The sequence below is a fragment of the Lissotriton helveticus genome, chromosome 10 (genome assembly GCF_964261635.1).
Source record: "Lissotriton helveticus chromosome 10, aLisHel1.1, whole genome shotgun sequence".
Taxonomy (NCBI): domain Eukaryota; kingdom Metazoa; phylum Chordata; class Amphibia; order Caudata; family Salamandridae; genus Lissotriton; species Lissotriton helveticus.
Genome location: NC_136071.1, coordinates 254,977,653 through 255,003,912, shown reverse-complemented (window position 1 = coordinate 255,003,912; position 26,260 = coordinate 254,977,653). Strand labels below are relative to the sequence as shown.

Here is a 26,260-nt window from a genome sequence, read left to right as displayed (position 1 = left end):
TTGTCACCATTCCTGTCTCCGATTTTTCTGCTCTTTCGTACACTGTTCCCATACTCCCACAGTTTTGTCTGATGGCTCCGCATTGTGGCGTGGAAAAGTTCTCAGAAGAAAACTGACGTAGACGCTCCGGGGTGGGACTTATGTGACCTTGCTGACGTCACGTACGCTGGCGACGCCTGGGTGGCGCAGCGTGATGCCGTCCCCCCAGCGCGCAGGGATGCTGGGCAAAACGTTTACGGATCCAGTCTCACGCCTGGGGATAATTCTACGTTAAGTAATCTGCGGCTAGAATAGTCTCTACCAGATACATCCTTACCGAAGGTAAGTAACTCGTACATTAGCACTACATGACAACATTCACCTTCTAGCAGAACATATCCCTGGGGCAAGAATTCAAATTGTGAACTTTCTGAGTAGTAGTACACTGCAACATGTCCACGAATGGGAACTCCACCCCATGGTTCTTCCACCATGCTTTCAAAAATGGAGGTTCCCACAAATAGAACTATTTGCAACAAAAGAAAATGCAAAAAGCCCACACTTCGCAAGCAGATATCCACACCAACATTCCAAGGGCAATTTTCTATGGATAATTTGATCGGGGATATTTGCATGCCCTTTTCCACCTCTCCAATTACTTCCATTCGTGGTCAGGAAACTTGGGCAAACATTTCTTACCATTATACTAATAGCTCCAACTTGGGCTCACCAACCATGGTTTTCAATACTGTTTTTAGCTATCTTTAGTTCCAAATGAGAAGCTTCACCTTCACCTGGACTTTCCACGCAAATCCAAGGAACATAGAGACATCCCAATCCCAAAGAAATTAATCTTGCATTTTGGCTCCTGAAATCTTCGAATTTGAATACTTAAATTTACCTCGAGAATGTATGGGCATTCTTAGAAAAACTTGCAAACCTACTACAAGGCAATGTTATGAGGCTCAAAGGAAAAGATTTGTTATATTCTGTCACAAACAAAACATCAACCCTCTTCATGCAAAAGTACAAACAATTACTTATTGCAGTTACAAACTACATGGTTGGCATATACTTCTATATGATTATAACTTGCTCCTATTGCAGCCTATTTGCATACTAGACTGCATTTATCATTATTTTAAATCCCTGTTATTATAGCCTTTATGGAGGGACTTAAGAGTCATTCCTCCTAGACTTGCACCAGCATGGAACTTCAATATTGTGTTAACACATATGGATCCTCCTTTTTGAACACTACATTTTTGTCAATTGTAATACTTATCATGAAAACTTGCCTTTTTATTCACTATTATTTTACTTGGAAGAGTCAGTGAAATTCAGGCATTAACTCTTAAGGAACCTTTCTTTCAACTACACAGAGACAAGCTAGTACTTAGAAAATATCCTAAATTCCTACCAAAGGTTGTTTCTAATTTTCACATTAATCAATCCAATGACTTACCTGTTTTTGTCCTCAACTACATTATTTTGCTGAAAGGGCATTACACACTTTAGATGTCAAAAGGGCCCTATGTATTATATTGACAACTAAATCTTTAGGAAAGACAAAGCATTTGTTTATTGCCTTCGCACCTCCTCATATGGGAAAGGCAATTTCTAAATCGGGCATTTCAAGATGGATAGTTAAGTGCATCCAAACGTGTTATGCAAAAGCTAAAATGCTTTAACCTGTTCCTCCTAAAGCTCACTCGAATAGGAAAATAGGAGCTTCCATAGCTTTTTTAGGGAATATTCCTATTGCTGATATTTGCATAGCAGCAACGTGGTCGACTCAACACACTTTCACAAAACATTATTGCGTGGATGTCTTTGCACGCTAAAAACAACTGCAACTCTCCTGGGTTAACCACTGCCTAGGGAGAGGGATTGCTTTACAGTCTATACAAAGCATGTGTATCTACAGCACACATGCCTCAAATGGATTGTTACTTACCCTGTAAGCTTCTGTTCTTGGCATGTAGTGTAAAGATTCACATGCACCAACCCCCAGCCCAAAAACCTTGTGTAGGTTGCAGTTCATATACTTTATATACTTCTAATCATACTACTGCATGGACATCACATTATTGATATATATATATATATATATATATATATATATATATATATATATATATATCTATATATTTCATAGCTACGTTCTCCCATACACACAACAAAACAATCTGAAGATTGTGCCGATTATCATGCGCAGTATTACCAAGAGGAGGAAGCGCACAGCCTCATGACTTGAAGAAAACTTCTTGGAAGGAAAACAACTTGTAATCATTTGAGCCCAACACTAGATGGTGGACTTGTGCAAAGCATGTGAATCTACAACACTTGATGCCAAGAACAGATGCTTACAGGGTAAGTAATATCCTGTCTGATCCAAACAGACAATTGAATACCATGTACATAAACAAGGCAGCTCACCCACTCCACAGTTGTCCAAGCAATATGGCATTGGTGATATGTTATCAGATATGCTGTTTTCAGAACATGTACCTAGACAGCAACTTTGCTGAACGCCAGTGCACCTGTTTGATACATTCAAAAACACAATATGCCAAAGTTTCATCTCCAGCTATAAGCATCCATAGACCGTTCCCGATCAATGAGATAGTTGGGTGTATTAGCTCACGCTTTTCCCCCAGATACTTTAGATTCCTTATGTAGTGCAGAAAAAGCAGGCGCCAACAATGATACTAATTCTCATTCGCATGACCGGACATGGGCTTGTCAGTCTTGGTACTTTCTAATTTTAGGGACCTTGGATCATCCACTCGAAATGTTACCAATCCCTGCAGATCTGCTCAGTCGTCAAGGGTGGTTACTGCCTCCCAACCTCAAGTTGCTTAGTCTTGCGATTTGGCACTTGAGGTCTTATAATTCTGTATTCGCTGTGAAGTTACCAGAAAAGTGCATACTAATCCTAAAAAAAAAGGCTTTAAAACCTACTACTCTTGCATGCTAAGCTGATAAATGGAAATTATTTGTCATTTGTTCCAAGCAGTACATTCAGTTTATGACAACTAAAGTTCTGTTTATATTCTGTTATCTTTTACATGCGCAAAATGTAGGGATAATCTACACTTCTACAAGTACGCTAAGTGACAATAGCTTCATATCTGCAAAATGGAGATTACCAGCCAATTCTCAAATCCCCTATCAATATTGCCTTTATATAAGGTCTTAAAATATGTATTTCCTCCCAGTGTGCTGTGTTTCTTCTTGGTGTCTTAATGGTGACCTCACTAGCTTTGAGAGCACCATATGAGGCACTTCATTTATGGCCACTACAATTCCTCTCTAGGAAGGTATTTTTTCTTGTGGCGATCATCTCTCCTAGGAGAGTTGATAAGCTTCAGGTTTTTTCAGTCGATCAACCCTTTCTGCAAATACACAAAGTCAGCGTTGGGCTGCTCAGACCATCTTTTTTGCCAAAAGCTTTATTACTATTTTCTGTCAGCCAGTCAATAGTTTTACCTTCTCTTTTCCCACAGCCACAATTGTTGGCGTAAAAAGCATTACTCACATTGGATCAAGAGCAACGGAAAACAGTACTTGCCTGTAACAATTGGTTTACAGTCTGTAGTGTCCCAAATTCTCCTCACTGGAGCGGAGTAGAAAAATAACACGTTGACACAGGCATCACTCTTAGTCAATATTGTATGTTTACTCTCCAGTACACATACATTGTGACTTTATTTCCAAACACATACTCACCTTTAGGAGAGAACATTCAATTTGAGGTTGTCTGTGTCACCTCAAAACCCGCTTTGAAGAAAAAGAACTTGTAATGTTTCATGTCTAAAATTAGGCGACACAAGTGTGCACAGCATGTAACGTCACTTTACTACCGGCTGCAGACTCATTATTCCATGCAAGTAACATTTTCAATTGTTTGATAATGATGTAAAATCTTGGATATTGTAAAGATTTTAAATCAGTAATAAAAAAATTCCTGTCAGATTGCTCAGTTTTCTGAAGCTTCCTAGTTTTTATTAAAAACAAAGTCCTATATTCTAAAGGGAATCATAACATTCGGGCAGAAACCGCTATACTAAGTTGTGATGGGGTTTAATCAGTGGTGAGCACTCCTACAAAAGGTATTTCAGGAGCATCTCTCTGTAATTATGTTTGTTAACATCAGGTTGCTCCATTGAGGACTCTTATTTATGTATTTATTTATTTGCTTTAGAGCCAAGGTTCCCTTTACATGGAGCCACCTGATCAACAGCAACACTGGTGTACTGTTTACTTGACTCAGCACAAACATGAATAAGATGTTGACATGCAAATCCGTCATTTAGCTCTAGAGTAGCGCAAAATGCGCCCTCCTGTCAATTTTTCACGCAGGTACACATTTTGTGGGAAACAAATAGTGTGTTTTACAAGTTAGTGGGTGATAGACATCAGTGATATTTATCGTGATGTAACTTTTACATTCGACTTCAAGAAATGGATTTGATTTTATAATTTAATGCAATTGCTACTTGAGTCAATGCTACCATTTTTTTTTTACCTCTAGATTATTTTAAGCCTCTTTTAGTGGTTTTTGATATAGTTTACTGTGCATTGTATTGAGGGAGGCCAGGTTGAAACTTGCTAATACATCTTCAGCTATATTTTGGTTTAGATTAGATGAGTTTGTGTAGGTATTAACAGAATATGTACGCCACTCCAGATGAGCACAAGGCGTGCATGTGGATCAATCAAGATGTACAGAACTCAGAAAAACATGAATCCACTTGAAAGTATTCTGAGTTCAGGCTACTGCTCTAAATTGGTTTTAAATTTCCCACCAGCCATGTGTGTTTTTTTATCTCCTTTAAACTTTCAGGTCCATTGCCTTATTTTCTCCAGCAGCCTTTCTGAGAGATTTTATAACATCCTATTGGTGTATCTATAAATTTGTATACTTTGATGCAGGGCTCAAGTGACTTGGTTTTTGACCGATATGTTGACTTCCATGGATATCCCAGTAATTAAAGTGTAAGACATTTCAATCTGTTAAAACGTGCCCCTTCATTAGTGATACTTACTCGCTTCTTAACCCATTTTGGTACTTTCAACACTTAGGAGTGCACAACCCTTATAATAAAATAACTATATAATAACTCTTTAATTAAATATGTTCCCATTTAGTACTCTTTCTCTCTTTGTCTACCTCCCTAGCTCCTATACACACTCCCCTGAATCTCTCACCTTGCCTGCTAGTCTGCCTAGCCCCCTATCCTTTGTGCCCTTTGAAGCACTCCTTCTCCCCTTGTTGGGGAAAGATCCAATATTTATACTCTGGAGTCTCAGCATACCCGCTGAGAGAGTCAACTGCGCCAAGGGAGCCACTCACAGCTGAGGTATGGTATGGCACCCCTTGCCAAAGCAATCCCTCTCCCCTTTTTGGGGAAGGATCCAGTATGTAGGCCGTGGAGTCTCAGAGACCCCTCTGAGAGAGTCCACTGCGTAAAGGGAGCCTCCCGCAACAGAGATAGGGAAGTTATACCACTTCCCCTGGGATCACAGCTTACTGGACTTTGGATGTTGCTTTGACGCGTCTACCGGTTTGTGTCCCCGTCGCCCTTCCCCTCCTCTTTCAATGCGGTGTCCTTCACCCTCCCCTCCTCTTTCCCACCTTCATTACCTGTCTACTTCCCCAGCTCCTTCCCCCCCCCTCCCCTGAATCTTTCCCCTTGCCTGCTTTTCCCCTTACGTATTTGTGCTTATTGTTTATCTTGACCTTACAAGTAACTATGTTGCCATGCACTAATAACTGTGTAACCTTTGTAACGATGTAACCTGTAACTATGATCTGATGCTCATGTAAAGCGCTCTGATACCTCCGGGTCTAGCGAGCGCTATATAAAACCTTTAAAAATAAAAAATAAAAAAATAAATGAACAGGCAAGCATTTATTTAAAGGTTACTTTAAGTTAAAGAAAGGAAGTAACTAGGTCTCGCCTTTGTGACCTTTTAAGTGTTTAGCCATGCAGCACATTATCCTGGGTGCTGTGTCACCAGGGACTGAAGAGCTATACAATTAGTAGACACTGGATTATGCAGTCTGATTCAGGAATACATGCTTACCTCAGTAAACATTCGCCATACTCAACCACCAATGCACTGCACTCTGAGATCTCACGGGTACCACCAGTGCACTTCAGTCCAAGGTGTTGCAGGTGCCTCTGCGCACTGCACTCTGCGATCTCACCTGTGCTACCAGTGCACTGCACTCAGACAGGTCTCAGGCTCCACTGAGCCCTGTACTTATAGATGTCTGCTTTCAGAAATGTCACAAGCACTGACAACCTGCCATAATGTGAAAAATCCGAAATCCCAAAAAAAGCCATGCTATCGCAAATGACATAAAGAGACATAACAAGATGGCTGACTGGTTAAACGCTCTCTGCTGGCATTTGCTTGAGGTATTTTGGGAAACCTTGGGTAGTATGTAGGCCCTTTGAGTTGCATAGCATGCGCGGAATTCTGAGACAGCAGTTACTTGGAATGCATGGAAGCAGTGAGTAATATTCTCTGGCACATACGTTCACCCCCGTCCCCTAGCAAAGCAATAGCCCTAAAATATGTAAAAAGTTATAATTCAATGGGTTTACAAAATGTGAGTGCTTTATGTGCAAACATGGACTGAATTGGTATCGACAAAATGGTGCACATGCAGTTTGTTTGCTAATAGTGAAGGTAGGGGCAGACTGTTTTAATGCACCTTAACTGTGTGCTAATTCCTAAAAATAAGATGCTTCAATGATTATTTATGCATTTGTATGGTGTAGAGTTTGCATGTGGTTACGTTATTAAATACCCGTCTTGCTTTTGGAAAGCATGCACCTGATAAGTAGCTTAGCCCGGATGCAGCACCCGTGTGACGTGCTGTTAACAAGACAGTATCTTTTTATAGTAACTTTGAGTTTCATATATGTGCAGGTTTTATTTGTGTTCTGCTTCTCAGTAACATGCTTGTGGTTCATATTACGCAGAGCGTTCTTGTGACTTTGTTGCTGTGTATTATATTGTAATTGTCGCATTCTTCGAAAACAGACAGGCTGACAGCATGCAAGCTGTTTGGTAATCCCTGACACTTTATTATCTTGGCAGTGAACAGGGTGTGACAACGAGAGGGGTAACGGAAGAGAGCTGAACAGGCCCTGGTTAAGAACTGAAAGCAGAGACAAAGCTATAAAGATTACTATCGCTCTTCCACACAATATATGAGCCTTGTTTGGGAATGCAAATATTTACTGATGTGACCGTAATTACTGGATAGGAAGCTTCCCACCGTGATATAACCCTGGGTAAAATAAAACCAGCGATATGCACATAGAGGGGCATGTGAAGGGCAGCGTGCCTTTTCGTTCTTATCTATATTTGTCATTTGCACGCTTAACGTACGTAGGCACGCACATTGTTTAAAGAATATGCCTCCATACACAATGTTTTCAATTCAAAATCTGAATTAAAATGAAAAGTTTCGCTACCTTTTAGATGCTCCTAACCCAAATTACCAACCACAAAATAGAAAATAAGCCGTAACTAATCCTGGGAGGTTAACCCAGTCACAAAAACATATTTCCGATAAAGTGTAAATGCCTTCAGACGGCATCAATGAAGCAAAAACGTGCTAAAAAGTGCTAATAAAGAAAAACGAAGCTTGCAAAATAAAAGCATTCTTTAAAGTGTGTAGCGTCGGTTTTCCCTGTGCCTGCCAAAACAAGCAGGATACACAAACCAGAAACAGAAAAAAAAGTCCCAAAAACTAAACGAAATAGGCAGAGGAGCAAACATGCATGTAGGAGTGCCAGTCTCCAGAGACCGGAACCACCCACTGAAATAAGTGACAAATTTGATTTTTAACAAGTGCACAAAATAACTAATGGAGAGTGAGAGTTGTGATTAATGCCCATGGAAGAGATACATAAAGGCTCAAACAAAAAGGAGGAAAAGTGAAATTAAACAATTGCCTTGGATCACGAATGTAGTTAAGTGGATAAACCGGATTAATCCCAGGTTTTTAGTTTCACATTGTGCAATTTGTACACTAGCTGTTGCTTCCCCTACACCCACCTTGACTCAACTACTCCTCTCCCCAACCTCTCACTGCTTGCCTACTGGCATCAATGTGTTCCTCAGTTACATTACAGACTAAACTTTGTGGTCCCTGGAAAAATGTATGGGAGTACCCGTGCATTACTGTATATATCACTTTATATTTGTGATTTTTTTTCCATTTTATGTTTGAGATTATCTGAAATAAATTGTTCTTCTTTTAGGCTCCTAGTGCAACCGTTGTGCCTCCAGCCCAGGAAGAAGTAAAAACTGTAATCAGTCTTGTATTAAGATTAAGGTAAGTGGACTGCCGTAGGTTTGATGGAAATTGATTATTTATTTCTGTTAGATAATCTTTTATCCTAATGCCATTTATTTGGATTGCGTTATTGTTTTAAATTTTGAATGCCTGAGCACAGTCCCTTTTATTCATTCATTATCAATTGAAGCTTCTCCAATTTTATAGTGTTAATTCTAAGGAGTAGCACTTTAAGTATCTTTCACTCCCTTTCTCACAAATTCCAGCTAGAATATGCTTCTCAGGGTTTTAGTTTTTATATAATCATTCTGATTTGTTATTCTCTGAAAGACAATATATCATTAATTTCCTTCTAGGTATGATTCTTATGGCCGATGGTTCCTCTAATATGTTTCCAATGTGTCTGCTTGCACCTGCCCTCTGTCTCTCTGCCAGGAAGCATTTGTGTCATCTGTTAAAGTATACTTTGCAAAAATTGTTAAACAGATTTTACACACTGGAAGAATATGGGTGGCATTCAGGATATAAAATCAATAGGAAAAAGTCTACTATATTCTCGCTGGGACCTAAACAGCAATGCCCCCCCCCCTTTTCCGGTTAACCTAAAGGTGAACTCTGAGGCTTTTAAATTCCTTGGTATATTTATGACACCCCATTGACAAACCTGTTGTCCCAATCTCGGATGGGTGGTGTCCAACTTCCAGAGGTATGTAGAGCGATGGAGGGACTTGCACACATTATGGAGTTGCCCCTCATCCATTGGTACTGGAATGCGATCCTGGTGGAATTCTGTAGGGTACTGGAGGTTGTTCTTTCGGCAGAACGCTCATATGCCATATTGGGTAACCCAAACGATCTAGATATTCCAAGACCCCACCTTCTCTTCAGTGCTCTGGGCCTAGTAGTTGCTAAGTGGGATGTGGCATGGAGATTAGAGGGGGGGGGTCAGAAGTTCGACCATTCAAAAGTGGAGTAGAGGTATGGATCTGTACATGATGACGGTGAAGGTAAAATATGCCAGTAGGGGCTGTCCCCGAAAGTTCCGTAAAATATGGGGCACGTGGAATATCGACTCAGGGCTTGATCTTGTGTACGATTGTCAGAACAGCACGCCAGACCCTTGGGTGAATGATAATCATGAGGGGCCCCGGGGCTGAGTTGTCAGTTAATGGGACTGTAGCAGTGGAGGGGAGGATGCGAGACTATGCCTGTCTGCATTGTAATGCTAAGACTCCCAATTACCACCTTCAATCAATCAATCAGGATTTATAAAGCGCAGCTTATCATCTGATAGGGTATCCAGTCACTTGCATGTCCAGGAATGCTTATTCTAACAGCAAGTTCTTGATGGCCATTCTGAATCCTGTAAGTGTAGAGATTGTTTGGAGGTGAGTGGGGAGGCTGTTCCAGGTCTTTGCTGTGATGCAAGAGAAGAAGTGTCCTCCACTTCTGCTTCCGTAGATGCGGGGAGTATGGGCAAGTGAAAGGGAGGTGGAGCGTAATCTTCTTCAGTAAGTCACAATAGTAAAAGCCTTGAATGAGCTATGATGTCCTGTTTGTTCCTTCAACAATGGTAATAAATATTACTCACTTCATGTATGCATAGGGAGTATGCCATGCAGTTTTTCATGTATAATATATGAAACATCGAAAGAAATATATGTTCGAGGCATGTGGGCTGCTGACATTCATATCTGTGCATAGATCGCCGCCTAGTGTTGGGTCCGGATGATTGCACATTGTTGTCCTGGAAGAGTCTTCGAAGTATCACGAGATAGGTAGCGCCTCCCTCGGTCTACAGTGCGCATGGGCATCCTCTCTATCCTCACATTGTTTTTTTCCACCATTGGGTTCGGATGTACCTTCCAGCACTCCAAGTTCGGAATCAAAGAAAACTTTTCTAAAAGGCCAAAATGCCTTCGCTTTCGTCTGTATTGTTTCGATCGGTACCGAAAGACTTTCTTCAACGTTTGTTTGCACTCCGGTCGTCGAATCGGGCAGTTAGGCCTTCTCGACGCCACGTGGACCGACGGTCGATGGAACGAAGTCCATTCAAATACTGCCCGCAGTGCAACTCGAAGTTCCCGCACACAGATAAGCATCCAGTGTGCAACAAATGTCTATCTCCAGATCATAATGAAAATAATTGTCTAGCTTGTGCCCAGTTCCGATCCAAAAAGACTATCCGGATTCGGCGGGCGGCGAGGCAAGAAATGCAGAGGTCGGCACCGGAGCCCGAGAAAATCTTCAACGATGAAGAAGAACTAGTACACGCCGAAGACTCTGATCAAGACGATCAATACTCCGAGCACGACTCTGAATATTATATCGACGAAGAGGAGGAAATCGTCGATATCGAAGACTATGGACAAGACATCGTAGCTGTCGAAGACGACTCCGATGACAACGAGGGGCGAACCGTGAGTACACCGCCCCATATAGACACTACACATCTATCAGAGACTCAGGTCGAGTCATCGCCATCAGGCCTTAGCCAAGAACTAAAAACTGGTTCTATAGCCCCGCCATATCGCCCGGCTAAGAACATATGAAAAGAGCCTTCTGAGACACGTAATTCAAGGCCCGTTCCATCAAAACCGAAACTAATCGACACGACCGTCTTCGGACCGAACGTAGTCGAACCGAAGGTCACAAAACCAAAGGGCGCCGAGCCGAAGGCCACCATACCAGAAAAATCTTCGAAGCCAAAGGCCGTCAAATCGACCAAATCGACTTCGACCTTTAAAAAATGCGAAAAAGCCTGTCACCGAAGACCAAAAAGCTATGCCCAAGGCGGTCGTCGAACCGAAACCTAAGGTTCAACAGACCAAACCCTTCGAGCTGAAGCCCATCGATCCGAAGAGGGGTATCGAGCCAAAGCCGCAGGCTCCAAAGACACCTCAAAAGCCACAAGAAGTTACCGAACCGTCAAAGTCGCTCGGTCCAAATAAAGTGGCGCAACCTATAAAAGATATCGGACCGACAAAACCGGTCAGACATCCGCAAAAACCAATACATGCACCGAAACCGGTCGAACCAACCAAAGGGATCGAACCGAAAAAGGTCAAACCAAAGACATTGGCGCCAAAGTAAAACACTGTGGAAGAGGAGCTCATCCATCCAGACCCCTCTACAGAAGATCAATCCAAGCTATATATTGACCCAAATACTGGGGAAAGTGACTGTTTATACAAAGAAGAAAAGACCAGTTCCTGCTGAAGACTTTTGTAGAATTCCTCTCAAAAAGAAAAGAGACTGTGCTACCTCTCCTATTCTTTTCCAACCTATCTCTCCTGCTATGCCTACTACTCCATATGCCCCATACTCACCTGCACGCTCTGCCCACAACCCAGATGAGGATCAGGATGCAGACGTGGGTTTCGGATACCCACAAAACCCATATATGGACCCCAAATCACAACCATGGGGTGGGGGGTGAGCCAGACCATGAGGGGGCTCTACCCATTACAGATCCTACGGTATACCCTGTTAAACCATCACCCACAGAAGACACGGTGGCTTTTAACTCTTTAATAGAGCAGCAAGCTACCATAATGTAGACACACATTCAGATGCTATAGAAGAAGATTTTCTATTTGATACGCTGGCTACATCAGAAAAAAGTGTCAAAACACTCCCCATGTTAAAGGGCGTCCTAAAGCATGCAAATGACATTTTCCAGGACACTGCTAGGGCATGTGTCATCAACCCAAGGATAGAAAAAATTATAGGGCAGCATCAGTAGACCCTACTTACATCAGGGGACAACTCCCTTTAGACTCATTGGTAGTATCCAACGCACGAAAGCGTGCTAATTTCCAAACTACTGGAGATGCTCCTCCTCCTGACAAGGAGTCCAAGATTTTAGAAGCATCAGGCTAGAGAGGAGCAGCTCAAGCAGCAAACTCATGGAGAATAGCCAATACTCAGGCCTTGCTGGCCAGATATGACAGGGAGCACTATAATAGCTTAGAGGGACTTCTCCAACACTTACCTGAGCCTTACAAAGAGCAGGCAGATGAACTTATACAGGAGGGAAAGCTCATCACCAAGGCTTCCATTAAGTGTGCTCTAGATGCGGCAGATACAGCTGCCAGATCTATCAACACACGCGTACTGCTTAGGAGGCATGCATGGCTTTGCATATCTGGATTTAAAAAGAAGTACAGGCCACAATCCTTAACTAGCCTATAAATCCAGATTTTTTGTTTGGTCCAGCAGTTGACTCAATTCTCTAAAAAAATGAAAAAGGACACAGACTGCAAAGTCCATGGGAGCTCTTCAGTCCCAACACCGAGGCTCCTTTCGTCGCTCCACTTATAGAGGAGCGAGAGGTAACACATCGCAGCAATCCTCCACATACAAGACTAATACGCAATCCACATACAATAAGAACACAAACAGAGGTGGATACAGAGGAAATAATAACAAGGGCAGAGGCCGTGGAGGCAATGCCAATAGATCCTCCACTAACACCAAACAGTGACTTCTTGGCACTACCCCCAGACCATATAACACCGGTCGGGGAAAGACTACAACAGTTACTGCCAGTCTGGTTCAACTTCACTACAGACAAGTGGGTCCGGCAAATTATCCAACATGGCTATTGCCTAGAACTCACATCAACACCACCCAACATACCACCCGTACACCGTCCAATGTCACAGGAACATATAACATTACTGCAGCAAGAGGTCATCAGTATGCTGCAAAAGGGGGCCATAGCACCAGTCCCACTCCAACATCAAGGAACAGGAGTATACTCACTATACTTCCTCATTCCCAAAAGGGACGGTTCTCTCAGACCAATATTGGACCTCAGGCCCCCCAACCTGTACATTTTATCAGAGCATTTCCACATGCTCACTCTGCAACAAATCTTGCCATTGCTGCATCAGGGAGACTTCCTAGCAACTCTATACCTCAAAGATGCATACTTTCATATACCAATACACCCTGATCACAGAAAGTATCTGAGGTTTACTATTCAAGGACAACACTACCAGTTCAAAGTCCTACCATTCGGGGGTCACAACAGCTCCACGGGTGTTCACCAAATGCCTAGCAACAGTGGCGGCACATCTCAGGAGGCAACACATTCATGTGTACCCATATCTGGACGATTGGCTAATACACGCGCCATCAGCCCAGCAATGTGCCAGCCACATGTCAAAGACCATTCATCTCCTGCACAGTCTAGGCTTCTAACTAAACTACCCAAAGTCACACCTGCAACCCTCCCACGTCCAACAGTACCTGGGAGCGACAATAGATACACTAGCAGCCAAGGCATACCCTAACACAGCACGGATCAACAGTATGCAAATGTTAATCCAAAGGTTCAGACCACAACATTCATTGCCAGCTCGAGTGTTTATGCAACTAATAGGCATGATGGCCTCGTGCATATTTATAGTCCCTCATGCCAGACTACACATGCGTCCGCTACAAGAGTGCCTAGCAAGGCAGTGGGACCAGGCTCAGGGACAATATAATATTCAGAGTCGTGCTCGGAGTATTGATCGTCTTGATCCGAGTCTTCGGCGTGTACTAGTTCTTCTTCTTCATCGTCGAAGATATTCTCGGGCTCCGGTGCCGACCTCTGCATTTCTTGCCTCGCCGCCCGCCGATTCTGGATAGTCTTTTTGGATCGGAACTGGGCACAAGCTGGACAATTATCTTCATTATGATCTGGAGATAGACATTTGTTGCACACTGGATGCTTATCTGTGTGCGGGAACTTCGAGTTGCACTGCAGGCAGTATTTGAATGGACTTCGTTCCATCGACCGTCGGTCCACGTGGGGTCGAGAAGGCTTAACGGCCCGATTCGACGACCGGAGTGCAAACCAACGTTCAAGAAAGTCTTTCGGTACCGATCGAAACAATACAGATGAAAGCGAAGGCATTTTGGCCTTTTAGAAAAGTTTTCTTTGATTCCGAACTTGGAGTGCTGGAAGGTACATCGGAACCCAATGGCGGAAAAAACAATCTGAGGATGGAGAGGATGCCCATGCGCACTGTAGTCCGAGGGAGTAGCTACCTATCTCGTGATACTTCGAAGACTCTTCCAGGACAACAATGTGCAATCATCCGGACCCAACACTAGGCGGCGATCTATGCACAGATATGAATGTCAGCAGCCCTACATGCCAAGAACAGATGCATACTGGTAAGTAGCATATTCCTTAATCGGAACAACACATCAGGCTAAATTCAAGCACTAAGTAGGCCTGGCTAGTTGTTTTACTCCTCCTGGATGATTGGAGCATGCAATCTGTGAGGAAGTAACCAGAGTTTTCAACACTAGTTAGGCTATCTTGTTGAAGTATAGTACTGAACTTAGCACTGTAGTTCTAAATGGAAGTGTTAGAGATTGCGTGTTTTGGTTGGTAGGAGGTTAACCCTATCAACTTAATAATCAGCTGGTTAGGCCAAAGCACAGGTATGAGAATCTCTGCTCTACCTCTGATAACCATGGCACTAGTAGCAGGCAAGCCCTTGAGACGTGCATATTAAATTCAAGCAGTATGCACAAGTTGAAAGTCGAGAAAACACAGTAAAATTCCCAACTCAATTCAGAAAAATAGAGAAAAGCTTACTGAACAAAAGGTCATAAAGATCAAGGTGTCGGGTGGATAAGTAGAACAAGAGATGTTAATATTTTACGTTTTAAAGCAAAAAGGCACTTGGAAAAAAGTAAAGCACCAGTTTGCAGATAACAATGACCTAAGTGCAACCATGATAGAAGCAGAGGACAAATACACCAAGGGGTCAACGTTTTTTTTTTATCATAGGACTTAGCCTCTGGACTCAAGTAAAAATCTTCAAGCAGAGCAAACGCCAAGGGTGAGGTCAGCAAGGGTTCGTCAATGTTTAATACATGGTCATCAAGCTCCAGCTGAATCACTTGGCTTTGGCACCAAAACCTCTGGGTTGGGACAATCCTGGATTTTGTGACAGTTTAGGATGCTTCATTTGACATATTTGCAGCCTTGCCTAGACCAAGATTTTTCCTTTGTATTTAGTCACTTTTTTGGAAGTCATTATACCCCAGTGGGGCAAAGCTAGAAGCTGTAGTTGAACAGGGCTCCACAAGGCTAGATACCTTTTACCCTAAGGTCCCTATGAATCAGTTTTTCAGCTCGACAAAAATCCCTGGGCAGGCAAACCTAGTTTTCTTTCTTGCCTTACGTACAACCTCCTCAGGGACGTAGGAAGGGGGGTACGGTGGATGCGGGCCTTCCCGGGTGTCATCACTGAGGGGGGTGACAAAATGTCAAAAATGTATTTTAAACACATATTTTTGCCATTTTTTTTCACCCCCCTCAGTGATGACACATCACCCCCGTCTTTACAAAATGGCAAAATGTGTTTTAAACCCATATTCTTGCCATTTTGTCAAGCCGAGGGTTACAAGTAATTTTCCGCACCGTGTACCACCTGACCTTGCTGCGCCACTGAACCTCCTTGGGGCAAGCCTTTTACCTGTATCTCTCTGACCCATATTTCGGGACTTCAGAGGTGGGAAAACATGACTAAGTTTTACTTTCCTTCAGGTTAGTACTTCAACCCCTCGCTGATCAGGGCAGGCTTCTAGGCACCATTTCTCACTCCAGCCAATTTACTGCATGGAACAGTACTCAGTGTTCAGCTGGGCAAACTTGAAGTTGGGTATTCTGCTGTTTGTACCTTTGAAACCAGAAAACAGGAGGCCACCCTCTTGACCGTAGGACAACAGTTCTTGTGTCCTTGAGAGATAAAATGTGTCCTCTTCCATCTGGGTTCTTTCTCAGAGTGAGCTTTCTTCTTTATTTGTGCTCTTTTCAGTTACTGAAATGTTCTGAGGGTGTGGTGATTGAGGTGCCATATCTGTCCTGTGAACTATTCAGTGATTGGAGGAGCTCTGCCACCCAATTCTATTTTCTTGTAGTCCCTCTCCTTTTGCTGCATTTCTTCTTTGCCTCGCTGTAGTATTACCAAGGTGCCCTTGTTTCAAGATGGCATAACCCTTCAGCTACCAGGCAGGCCGGTCTTCACCTCCTTAGCTATACCTTAGGTAAATACGCTCACCTACCATCCAACAGGGTCCAAACTGGTTCTCCTCCCCACTGTGACAGGAAAGAAGCTTTTCCTGAGGGCCCTAGGAATGTATAGGAGAAATCCTCCCTAGCTTATCAAACATCTCCATAGGTAGAGCTAAGATTGTTCTTTATTCCTCCGTCTGTTCCTTTCCAATCCCAGATTACTAATCCTGCTTAGTGAGCAGCAGTTAGCTCCCCCTTATCCTTGCTGTGCTCAATACGACAGACACCTCTGTCTGGGGCACTGCAGATAACTGTATATTAAGTCTTCCCCCTCACCCGAAAACCCTGAAAACACAGTATAAATTTGTAGATATGGCTATCCTCCTAGCGAAACAAGCTATTACAATGAGTAGGGAAGTAGGCTCCCCCCCACTACACCATGGCACACAGAGATGGTCAGATGGGGAGGTGCAGAAAGTGCCATCCTTAGAAGAGAAGAACCATGTGGGGTGCACAAAATTCCCATCTCCATGGAGTGTGATCAAATGAAAGCGCTAAACTAAAGATCTGGCAGACCCTTTAGGTCCATAACAAGTGTTGTCCCATCTTTCACGAATCGCTGAGCCCAAGCGGTACTGTACAGTCCCCGTCTACACCACTTCCCAACAAGGACTTCAACACTAAAAGCACTTGTTAAGACATGATGACCCAACGGATACACACAACGGAACCCTTTGTTGTTAATTGCAGGAGTGAGCCAAGGGGTGGAGGGGGGTAGGATAGTAGGGAGTTGGGAAAGTTTATTATATATTATGTTAGATTCTTCTATTACAGGTTCCTCAAACAGATGTAGAGGCGAAATTTAAGTAAATGGTCGTAATTGAACATAAATACACAGTTTGACTTCCGAAAAAGAGACAGCAAAGTTGTATGTCACCGAATCAACGATGGAAAGATCATCTGCACACTATGTTCATGACTCTTGTAACATACATTAATGTCGGACTCGATTGCAATGAATACAAGAATAAAATCAATAAAATGATGTAAAAAAAAAATCCTTCCTGTTCTCAGAGGCAGGCCATTGTCTTCTGAGCCAGGGTCGTTAACTCTTCTAGCCAAGAATGTGTATTCCAGCTCTAGGGGGCATGAGTGACAGAACAGGTTTTAAGCCAGTTGTGGCTCAGACAGCATAAAAAACAAATAAATAAATACATAGGTCTGATGGATACTTCTAATTGCAGATTCCTCACCACTAGACTATCCATGTGTGCCTGAAATCGAGCTGGACATACCTCTGTGCCACAACTGAAGAAAGCCCTTTGCTTGCTGTGGTGTTTCAGAGGGCAGGTGAAGCAATATAATTGGAACTGCAATAGAACTGCAGTTGCCCATTATAGAGACAAAAACAAATATGTTGGCTGAGATTCTACAACCAAGGCCAGCTTCATCTGAGCCATCTGACATTTAATGGAGCTCTTACCAAGGCCCTTTTGACTACACTTATTCTAAGTCATTCTCCTACCTGCTTGCCTGTCAGCCTTATTGTGGCTAGGTGACATACACGGGCCGCCGGTGATTGGTAAACATTGTTTATAACGCATGCGATACTTCGCATGCCATTACAACACGGTCATTACAACAACCGCATTGATACATCGCAAACCCTTACAACTCAAGTAGTTACAATGACTTGCTGTAGGGGGCAGAAGGTGTTGGATTTAACATCCAACACCTTCTCTACTGTTGCACTGACTGGAGTTGGAATAATAAATTATACTATTTCAAAATCCAGCGCACCCCTACAGCAAGTTGTTGTAACCGCTTGCTTTGTAATGGTATGCGATGTAACAACGCAGTCATTGTAATGACATTTTGTAATGGCATACGATGTATCGCATGCATTGTAATATGGCCTATTCCCGGTGATCATTACTTCGTAACTAAGCCCCCTGCACTTGAGAACCCAATTGTTTAAGCTTCAACAAGCAAATATTAAATCCAAATTATCTAGTATTGGGGTATCTTTAATAGATTCACATGCTTGAATCATTCCCCTTTAACGAAGTGGTAGTCGCACAGTACTAAAATAAAGTAGTTTTAAAAAATATCCATGGGCTAGCATGGTAATTAGGCCATGAATTTAATAGCCTATCTACATCAAACTTTAGATACAACCAATCAATAGCTAGCACCCACTAGAACCTTCCCAAGCGAGGCTGAGCCCCTCAGATTTTCCATCACAAGTGTGGATCGATAATACCAAAGTATAAGCGGAGCCTCTCAGAGGAGGCGGGTGGCTTCCATGTGAACGTATGAAAGATATTCACAATTCATGTGTGACGGGAGTCTCCTTGAGCTCTGCTCAGTTTTACGACTCATAAACTGTTTTTTCAACTTGAAATCTACTTTGTCTCATAAGAAAAGCCTATTTCGCCCCTGCAAGACCTCTGGGGGGAAAAAGAGGGTCCATATTGATGACCCACACAAAGATTGCATATATTGCCTTCATCCACAGCATGAGGTGACACAGTGCAAAATCTGTTACTCTTTCTCCTTCAAGACTTTGAGTTACAGGGAAGGCAGGCTAATCTTGTGGCTGAAGAAGACGCAAAGAACATCTTCTCATGAAGAGTGACAACTCATCCAAGTCTCACAAGAGACCCAGATCGCCTGAGGGTAAGTCTGAGGAGGACAAAAAAACCTCCCATCAGACTAAAGACTCTCTTAAAAAGGAGAAGGAGAAACATGGTAAATCTCCTGCCTTGCCACTGCATTCCAAGACTTCGAAGGAAAAGCGTTGACGACATGTACATCAACATCATCCACTGCGGCCATGGGTGCTCCCGTTTCGTTGACAACTTTGATACCATTGATTAAAACCTAGACAACAACGACGCCAAAGTCCACAAAGAAATCACCGCTGATGATGACCCGGTCGGCGATGGATACGTCCACTACACACCCGTCGACGACATCATCAACAAAGCCTTCTAAAGAGATAGTACTGACAACTGTCCCATCAGAGCCACCACAACATGGTTTCCAGATGAGGAAGGCATCTCAAAGACCTGAGCTCATATCAGTAAGCAAAGTTTCGCCTTTGCTGCCTAGTCACTTGCTGGACACAACAAAAACAGACAACAATGGTCCTTTTGGGACAGCTCATAGTCCCTCAGAGATAAACTTAAAATGCTAGGAGGAGGATGAAGACTACTAATGATGAGGAGCAGTATTACTGGCATTACTACCTGATTCCTCAAACAATGCCACCAGTACAGGTATTATGTAGATCCTCCTAGACAAGAGTCTCCACAACTGCCACCATCATTGAGTCAGGTTTTATAAGCTATGTTGACGGATACAGGAAACGCTTACCGCAACCCCGAGAGTAACATGCTGCAGCACCACCATCATCTATGGTACCTTCTACTCCGACATTGCCTCCTCCCACTCCTAGGATGACGCCTCGTCCCATCAAACCAGCACCTCCTAGGGATGATCCAGCCTCCTCTGCGGATGACTTGGAAAAGGGCAAAATTCAGGACCCTCCACCGACTACGGATGAATTGGGCAATTATGTTATACCCACTACATCACCTTCATATCATCCTTCAGACTCTCTTCCAGAGGATATAGGAGGTTTTTTTAACTTAAAGGATAGAGCTGCTTCTAGATTTCACCTGCCTACCATAGTGAAGCGATCAGACTGCTTCCTCTGACATTAAAGAATAAAAAAGGAAGTTGGTGCGCTCCATCCCTATTATCGAACGTATCTGGCAAAAGAGTCTTAAAGTTATGAAATCACCAGCCACAGTGGTACCTGTCTTACCTCAGATAAACAAGAAATATAGGGCACCAGAGCATTCCACTGCATGCCTTACGGGGTACTCCAAACCGGACTCTGTAATTTCTGAAGCGGCTCAGAGAAGGTTGAAGAATCCTTCAACCTCCATCAGATCCCACCTGATAAGGAAATGCTCCGCTTGGATAGAATTGGAAAGTGCTTTACATCCAGGTCGGCGATAACCATGCCAGCTGATAACGCCTTTGCCATTCTAGCCCATGTTTGATCTCATCCAGAGGATAAATGGCAGGAAACTAAAAAAACACTAGCAGAAGGCGAACTCACAGCTACCGAAGTTATTGACTGCGCCATGGACATAGCCTCCACAGGCTTTAGGCAACTAGCCGGTGCAGCAGCTTTAAGGTCCAGGATGGCTTAGAGCAACCTCATTTTGACCTGAGGTGAAATCTAAAGTCCAGGACATGGCATATGATGGCCACACTTTATTCGGGAAACACATTGATGATGCCTAGTTGGCCATTAAAACAGATGCGGCCAAGTCGCTGGGGACCTTGCAATATCAAAAGGTGCCCTTTCGAGGAGCGATTGGACAGGGTTTTTCCAGTTCTAGAGGTGCTTACCAACGCACCCAGCAGTATCCAGACCCATCTGCTGCAATATCAACAGGGTTACCAGCGACCAACATATAGACAAGCATCTACAGCTCTTTTCTCCAGACCGCATTTTGTAGGAAGCCACCATCCCAGGGCCGCGACACAGGCAAACAGTGACAGCAGTCAGGCGCCAGCTACTGCCCCCTCTCTTCCAGTTGGTGCAAAAATCTGCAGTCACATCCATCAGTGGTGGAACATCACTACGGACCAATAGGTAGTAGATTTAATAACCTGTGGCTATACTCTAGAGTTTTTACAATGGCCACCAAATCCTCTGCCCAGGGCCTCTCACCCCCCTCGTCTTCACGTATTAATCCAGGAAGCCAAGATTATGCTGTTCAAGGGAGCAATAGAGGAAGTCCCTCTGGCGCAAAGAGGAAAAGGATTTTACTCCTGTTTCTCTCTGGTACGCAAGAAATCAGATGAGTGGAGGCCCATTTTAGGTCTCCGACAGTTCAACAAATATCCTTTGGCGCCTCAACAGTGGAGATTCCATGACATCCCTGGATCTGGACGTCACCTATTTCCATATCCCTATCCACCCCAAACACCAAAAGTACATCCGATTCACAGTAGTTTGGTACCCTTTATCAATTCACTTATTTACCAAGTGTCTGGCCACAGTCGCATCCACATTACAGAATCAAGGTCATCAAGTATTACCATACTTAGATGACTTGCTCCTAAAAGCTCTGACATCTCTACAAGCCACCAAAGCTATGGAAGCCTGCATAACACTTTCGACAAGCTAGACCTTTCCATAAACAGATGGAAGTCTAAGGTTACTCCCAGTCAAACAATGTTTTTTCTTGGAGCCAAGCTAGACACAGTTCAAAGCAAGACCTACCTCTTTCGAGAAATGCAGTATCGATTAGCTCTTTTGGCATGAAACTTAATAAAAAAGCATTGTGCTTCAGTGAAGATATACAAGTTGCTCCCTGGCATGCTTTCTTCCGCATTCCACTTAGTTCCTGAAGCTAGTCTCCACATGAGACCACTACAAGAAGAACTTCAACCTCAGTGGATTCAAGCAATCGGGTCCTATGAAGACGTGATCTCTATCACTCCAAGAATGAGGGAGGTGTTCAGATGATGGAGCCTAAGTTCTCATATTTCACAAGATCTTACATTTCTACCTTTGGTTCTGGATTTTATCACCACCACAGATGCTTCTTTAGAGGGTTGTGGAGGCCATTTACAAGACCTCCAAATTCAAGGGAAATTGTCCTCATCCCAAGAACAAATGCACACCAGCCAGTTAGGACACAAAGCCATATTCCTCTCCCTGCAGTCTTTCCTCCCTCAGATAGCCAGAGCCTTGGTGTTGATCCATATGGACAACACCACAAGCATGTGCTACATCAACAAGCAGGGAGGAAACACATCTCTAACTCTATCTCAAGAAGCGAAGAGCTTTGGAATTGGATAACAGATCATGGAATGTCCCTGAAAGTCGAGCATGTCCCACGGCTTCGAAGCACATTAGCAGATGCCCTCAGCGGGTCAAAGGACAGTTGCCACGAGTGGGAGCTAAATCATTTCCCCCCCCATCGATTCCCAAGGTATTGCCAAAATGAAGGCAGAACGCGGTCGCCTGCTACTGATTGCCCCCGGATGGCCCAGCAACACTGGTTTTCGGAGCTTCTCCTCCTGTCAGAGGCCAAGTCCATCTACCTTCAACCGACACCAACTCTGCTAAGCATGAATGGGGCCCAGATATGTCACCCGGAACAGGCATCTCTTAAATGGCATGCCAGGTACGGGAATTCATTGAATTTCGGGCTCTGAACATAACACAAGAATGCAGAGATATTCTCACCAGGTCTCGAGCAGAAAGCATCAACAAAACGTATAGATCAAAATGGAAAAGTTTCTGTCATTGGTGCAATAAAAACAATTTGCATCCATACCTTGCTACTCCAGAGAAAATCTTTCCATGCCTACTCTCCACGACTAAATCAGACCTGGTCAACTCATCGGTAAAGGTCCATCTTCCTGTCTTATCTGCATACAGATGCTCTTCTAAGACTTCCTCTCTTTGTTCCACCAGATTTGTAAAGCAATTCATGAAAGGGCTCTTCCGAACGTTTCCTCCAGTGAGAACTCGTCTTCTGGAGTGGCATCTCATTGTAGTTCTATCACAGCTGATAAAGCCACCTTTTGGGTCTATCCAGAGGGCGGATATCAGATTTCTCATGTGGAAGGTTGCTCTTCATTCGAAGTCTAACATCCACCACGAGAGTCTGTGAGATACAAGCTTTTACTACCAAGTAACCTTTCCTATACTTCACAAATGACTTTGTGGTTCTCAGGACGAATCCTAAGTCTACCCCTAAGGTTCCGTCACAATTCCACCTAACCAAGCCTGTTCTTCTCAAAACTTTCTTTCCCAATCCGGCCACACCAGCAGAACAAACTTTGCATATTCTGGGCATTAAATGGTGTTTTAAATTCTACCTGCAAAGGACAAAAAACATCTGCAAGTCTGATCGTAGCATATGGGCAAGGTCGTCAAGGTACCGCAGTTACTAAGACGACCATTGCCATATGGATCGCAGCTTCAATACAATTCTGCCATGACAAAGCAGGCAAACCTTTGGCAAGAAAAATTAGAGCGCATTCAGCAAGAACAGTCTCTACCTCGGCTGCTATGTTCACGGGCATTCTACTGGAGAAACTCTGCTGGGCTGCAACATGTAAAAGCCACACATGTTCAAGCAGCATTACTGCCTGGAATCAAAACAGCTTAGTTACGCAACCATAGGGCATGCAGTGTTATGTCATTTATTCCATTAGAGGTGTTTACGTATGTTTATGTATGTTTACGGTTACTTGTGTTTCAAATATGGAAATCTTTGATGGATTAGTTAAAAATGTAAATATTGGGTGTTGATCATAGGAATTTTATTCTGTATCTCTATACATTTTGCATACATATATATTTGCATGAGTATGTTCATGGAGATATTCGTTTATATTGATATTTTCATCTGATGTTAATGTTACCCTCCATCCACAAAGGGTACTTACAGTTGTTATAATACTGCTTGCTATTCTGATTCAAGCATGTGAATCTATGAAAGATATCCCAATACTGGATAAGAAATAAGTTACTTACCTGTAACACAGTTAACCAGTACTGATATCTTTCATAGACTCGCCACAACATGATCTTATAAGCTATTGACAGCAGTAAGCAATGTCCCCATCAATCTTGGGACTTCATAGCTGTTCCCAGGGACTAGCTTACAGACCGTGCCAGCCCTCCCAACCTGTACCACAACAGTTAACCTATTTGTTTTGAGTTCGCAGATATGGCTCTGACAGAATATGTTCAGACTGACATGAACAGTAATCCTGCAGTGATTCTTCCCCTGCTGCATCACTACCAAGCCACCTAAAATTGTCCTCTCCGGCACATGCCTGGCTGGTAAAAGGCACCATATTTCCTCCAGCAGGATATCCATCATGTCAAGACAGGTGAGGTCTCACAAATTGATCCCAAGGTCTTCACCCTGCCATTCATCTCCTCCCCACCTTGCCTTGCTCTTATACTGGAACTGTTGGAAGATCACTCTGCAATTCTGATGCAGGAAGTCAACCTGTTCAAGAGGGCCAGTGTGCAAGTTTCACATTTAAAGAACTCACAACTCACATTACTTCCTCGTTCTCAAGAAGGGTCAGTGTTTAAGGCTTATTTTGCACCTCTGACAAATGAAAACCTTTCTGAGGAAGGACCGATTCAAAATAGTATAGGTATAGGTTCTCCAACCACAGTGCCAGGCTGGCAGAAGAAAACCTTTTCTTTCCAAGGTATCCAGCTTCTTGGGTTCCCTGCCTGGTGGAGTGGTAAGGAATGTGCCTGAATTTACTCTGGAAGTGGAGGCTTCCACCGCCAAGCTCTCCAGGATAGGGTGCTGGTTGAGGAAATTGGGATCCCCTGGGGCAGGAGCAAAGGTGGTGGGCAATTATCATATTCACAGGAGTCCTTGTGAAGGGCTTGGACCAGGCCCACCAAGTAGGACATCCTTGAGCGCTTTGTTAAACAGGAGATGCGGTTTGGAAGTGGTGACCCTGGGTGAAGCACCTCTGTCAAGATGTTTGTTTTGACAGCCACGAAGAACAACTGAAGGTAAGAAACTCGGCCACCCTCCTCACCACCATACCAAATGAAGCTCCCTCCTTCATAGCCACGGTAGGAGAGACCTAGCCAGTATCTGGGGAGGTGTCCAGTCCACTGTCATCCACCAAATCCTCACGGAGGATGCACATCCAGCTGCGTATCGTAGTCTGGATAAGTATAGGAACTGTGCCACCGGTGGGTGCTGGGGACGTCAGCAGTGGAGCTGAGTAATTTCGAAGTGGCTCGACTGGTGCCATTCTGTATCTGTCCATTGATCAAAGGAGGCCTACTGATGCCAGCGGCTAACCCACCAGTGGAAGACAAGTAGGGGTCCCTCTCGAACCTGTGTGACCCGAATGAGCTCTAATGGGGACCGGACACCCAAATATGTGGTACCTGACCTTCTAATTCACAGAGTTGGGCACGGGTCACTCCGGCTCCTGGAAAACCAGGAAGGCACAGAGCCTGGCCAGGCATAGGATCAACTGTGGAGCCAGGTCTAGGATGCCTACGCTCCCTCTTCTTGTCGGATGACTTCGAGGAACGGTGCGAAGTCGAAGACCTCCTGGGCGACTTGTTCTTCATATGCTTGTGGACCTACCCAAACACCCAGATGACTTCAAATGCAATGATGAGCACTTGGAGTGGCTCTGCGACCGACTCCGGAACCTTCCTCTTGACTGGTCTTGATTCAGTCGCTGTATCACATGTTGAGTGGCAAGGAGCTTGAGGGACCACTCACTCAAAGCCTTGGGGTGCATGACACAGGTCTTGGCGTCATAGTTGCGTTTGTGGTGCCAAAGGCAGACCAGGTGTGGATCGGTCACTGACATTTGACGGTGACCGTTTGCAAAGGGTATGAAACCTGCCTTCATCTGGGACACCCCTGCCATAACAGGAGACAATTTCTCAAAAATCTTCAACAAAATGGTTGAAAAAAGGTCAGTCAAAAAGTTACTGGGGGTAGCTGTTCTCTGGATCTGCGCTGAGTGGCACTGAAAGAGAGGAACTGACGTCTATGTGCTGTGGTGACACCTATATAGGAATCACACATATCACTTCAGGCGCGACGAAGCCACATGAAGCCTAACAATGCCACTTATCGACACCCAGTGGTAGTACTTATAAAAAAAAAAAGCCAGATCCAGTGTTATGCCTGGGGTCTGGGGATAATTCTAAGGTAAGGAATCTGCGGCTAGATAGAGTATCTACCAGATAAGGCATTATCAAAGGAAAGTAACTTTTTGTTCCTGTGTCGTCCTCTCCCCGTCCCTCCTTATTGCCTTCTCACCCTGTTTTGTCCCTCATCCCACTCCTCACAGCTAAATATATGAATTTTAAAAAG

The 26,260-nt window shown here is 43.8% G+C and overlaps 1 protein-coding gene across 1 annotated transcript in view; it reads left to right on the top strand.

Annotated features, from left to right (window-relative positions):
* Positions 1-26,260, top strand: part of OXSR1 (oxidative stress responsive kinase 1) — a 633,421-nt gene that overhangs the window by 478,239 nt on the left and 128,922 nt on the right. The window contains exon 14 of the mRNA XM_078665259.1: positions 8,271-8,344. Coding sequence (XP_078521385.1) covers positions 8,271-8,344 — 74 coding nt within the window. The remainder of the gene's footprint in view (positions 1-8,270; positions 8,345-26,260) is intronic.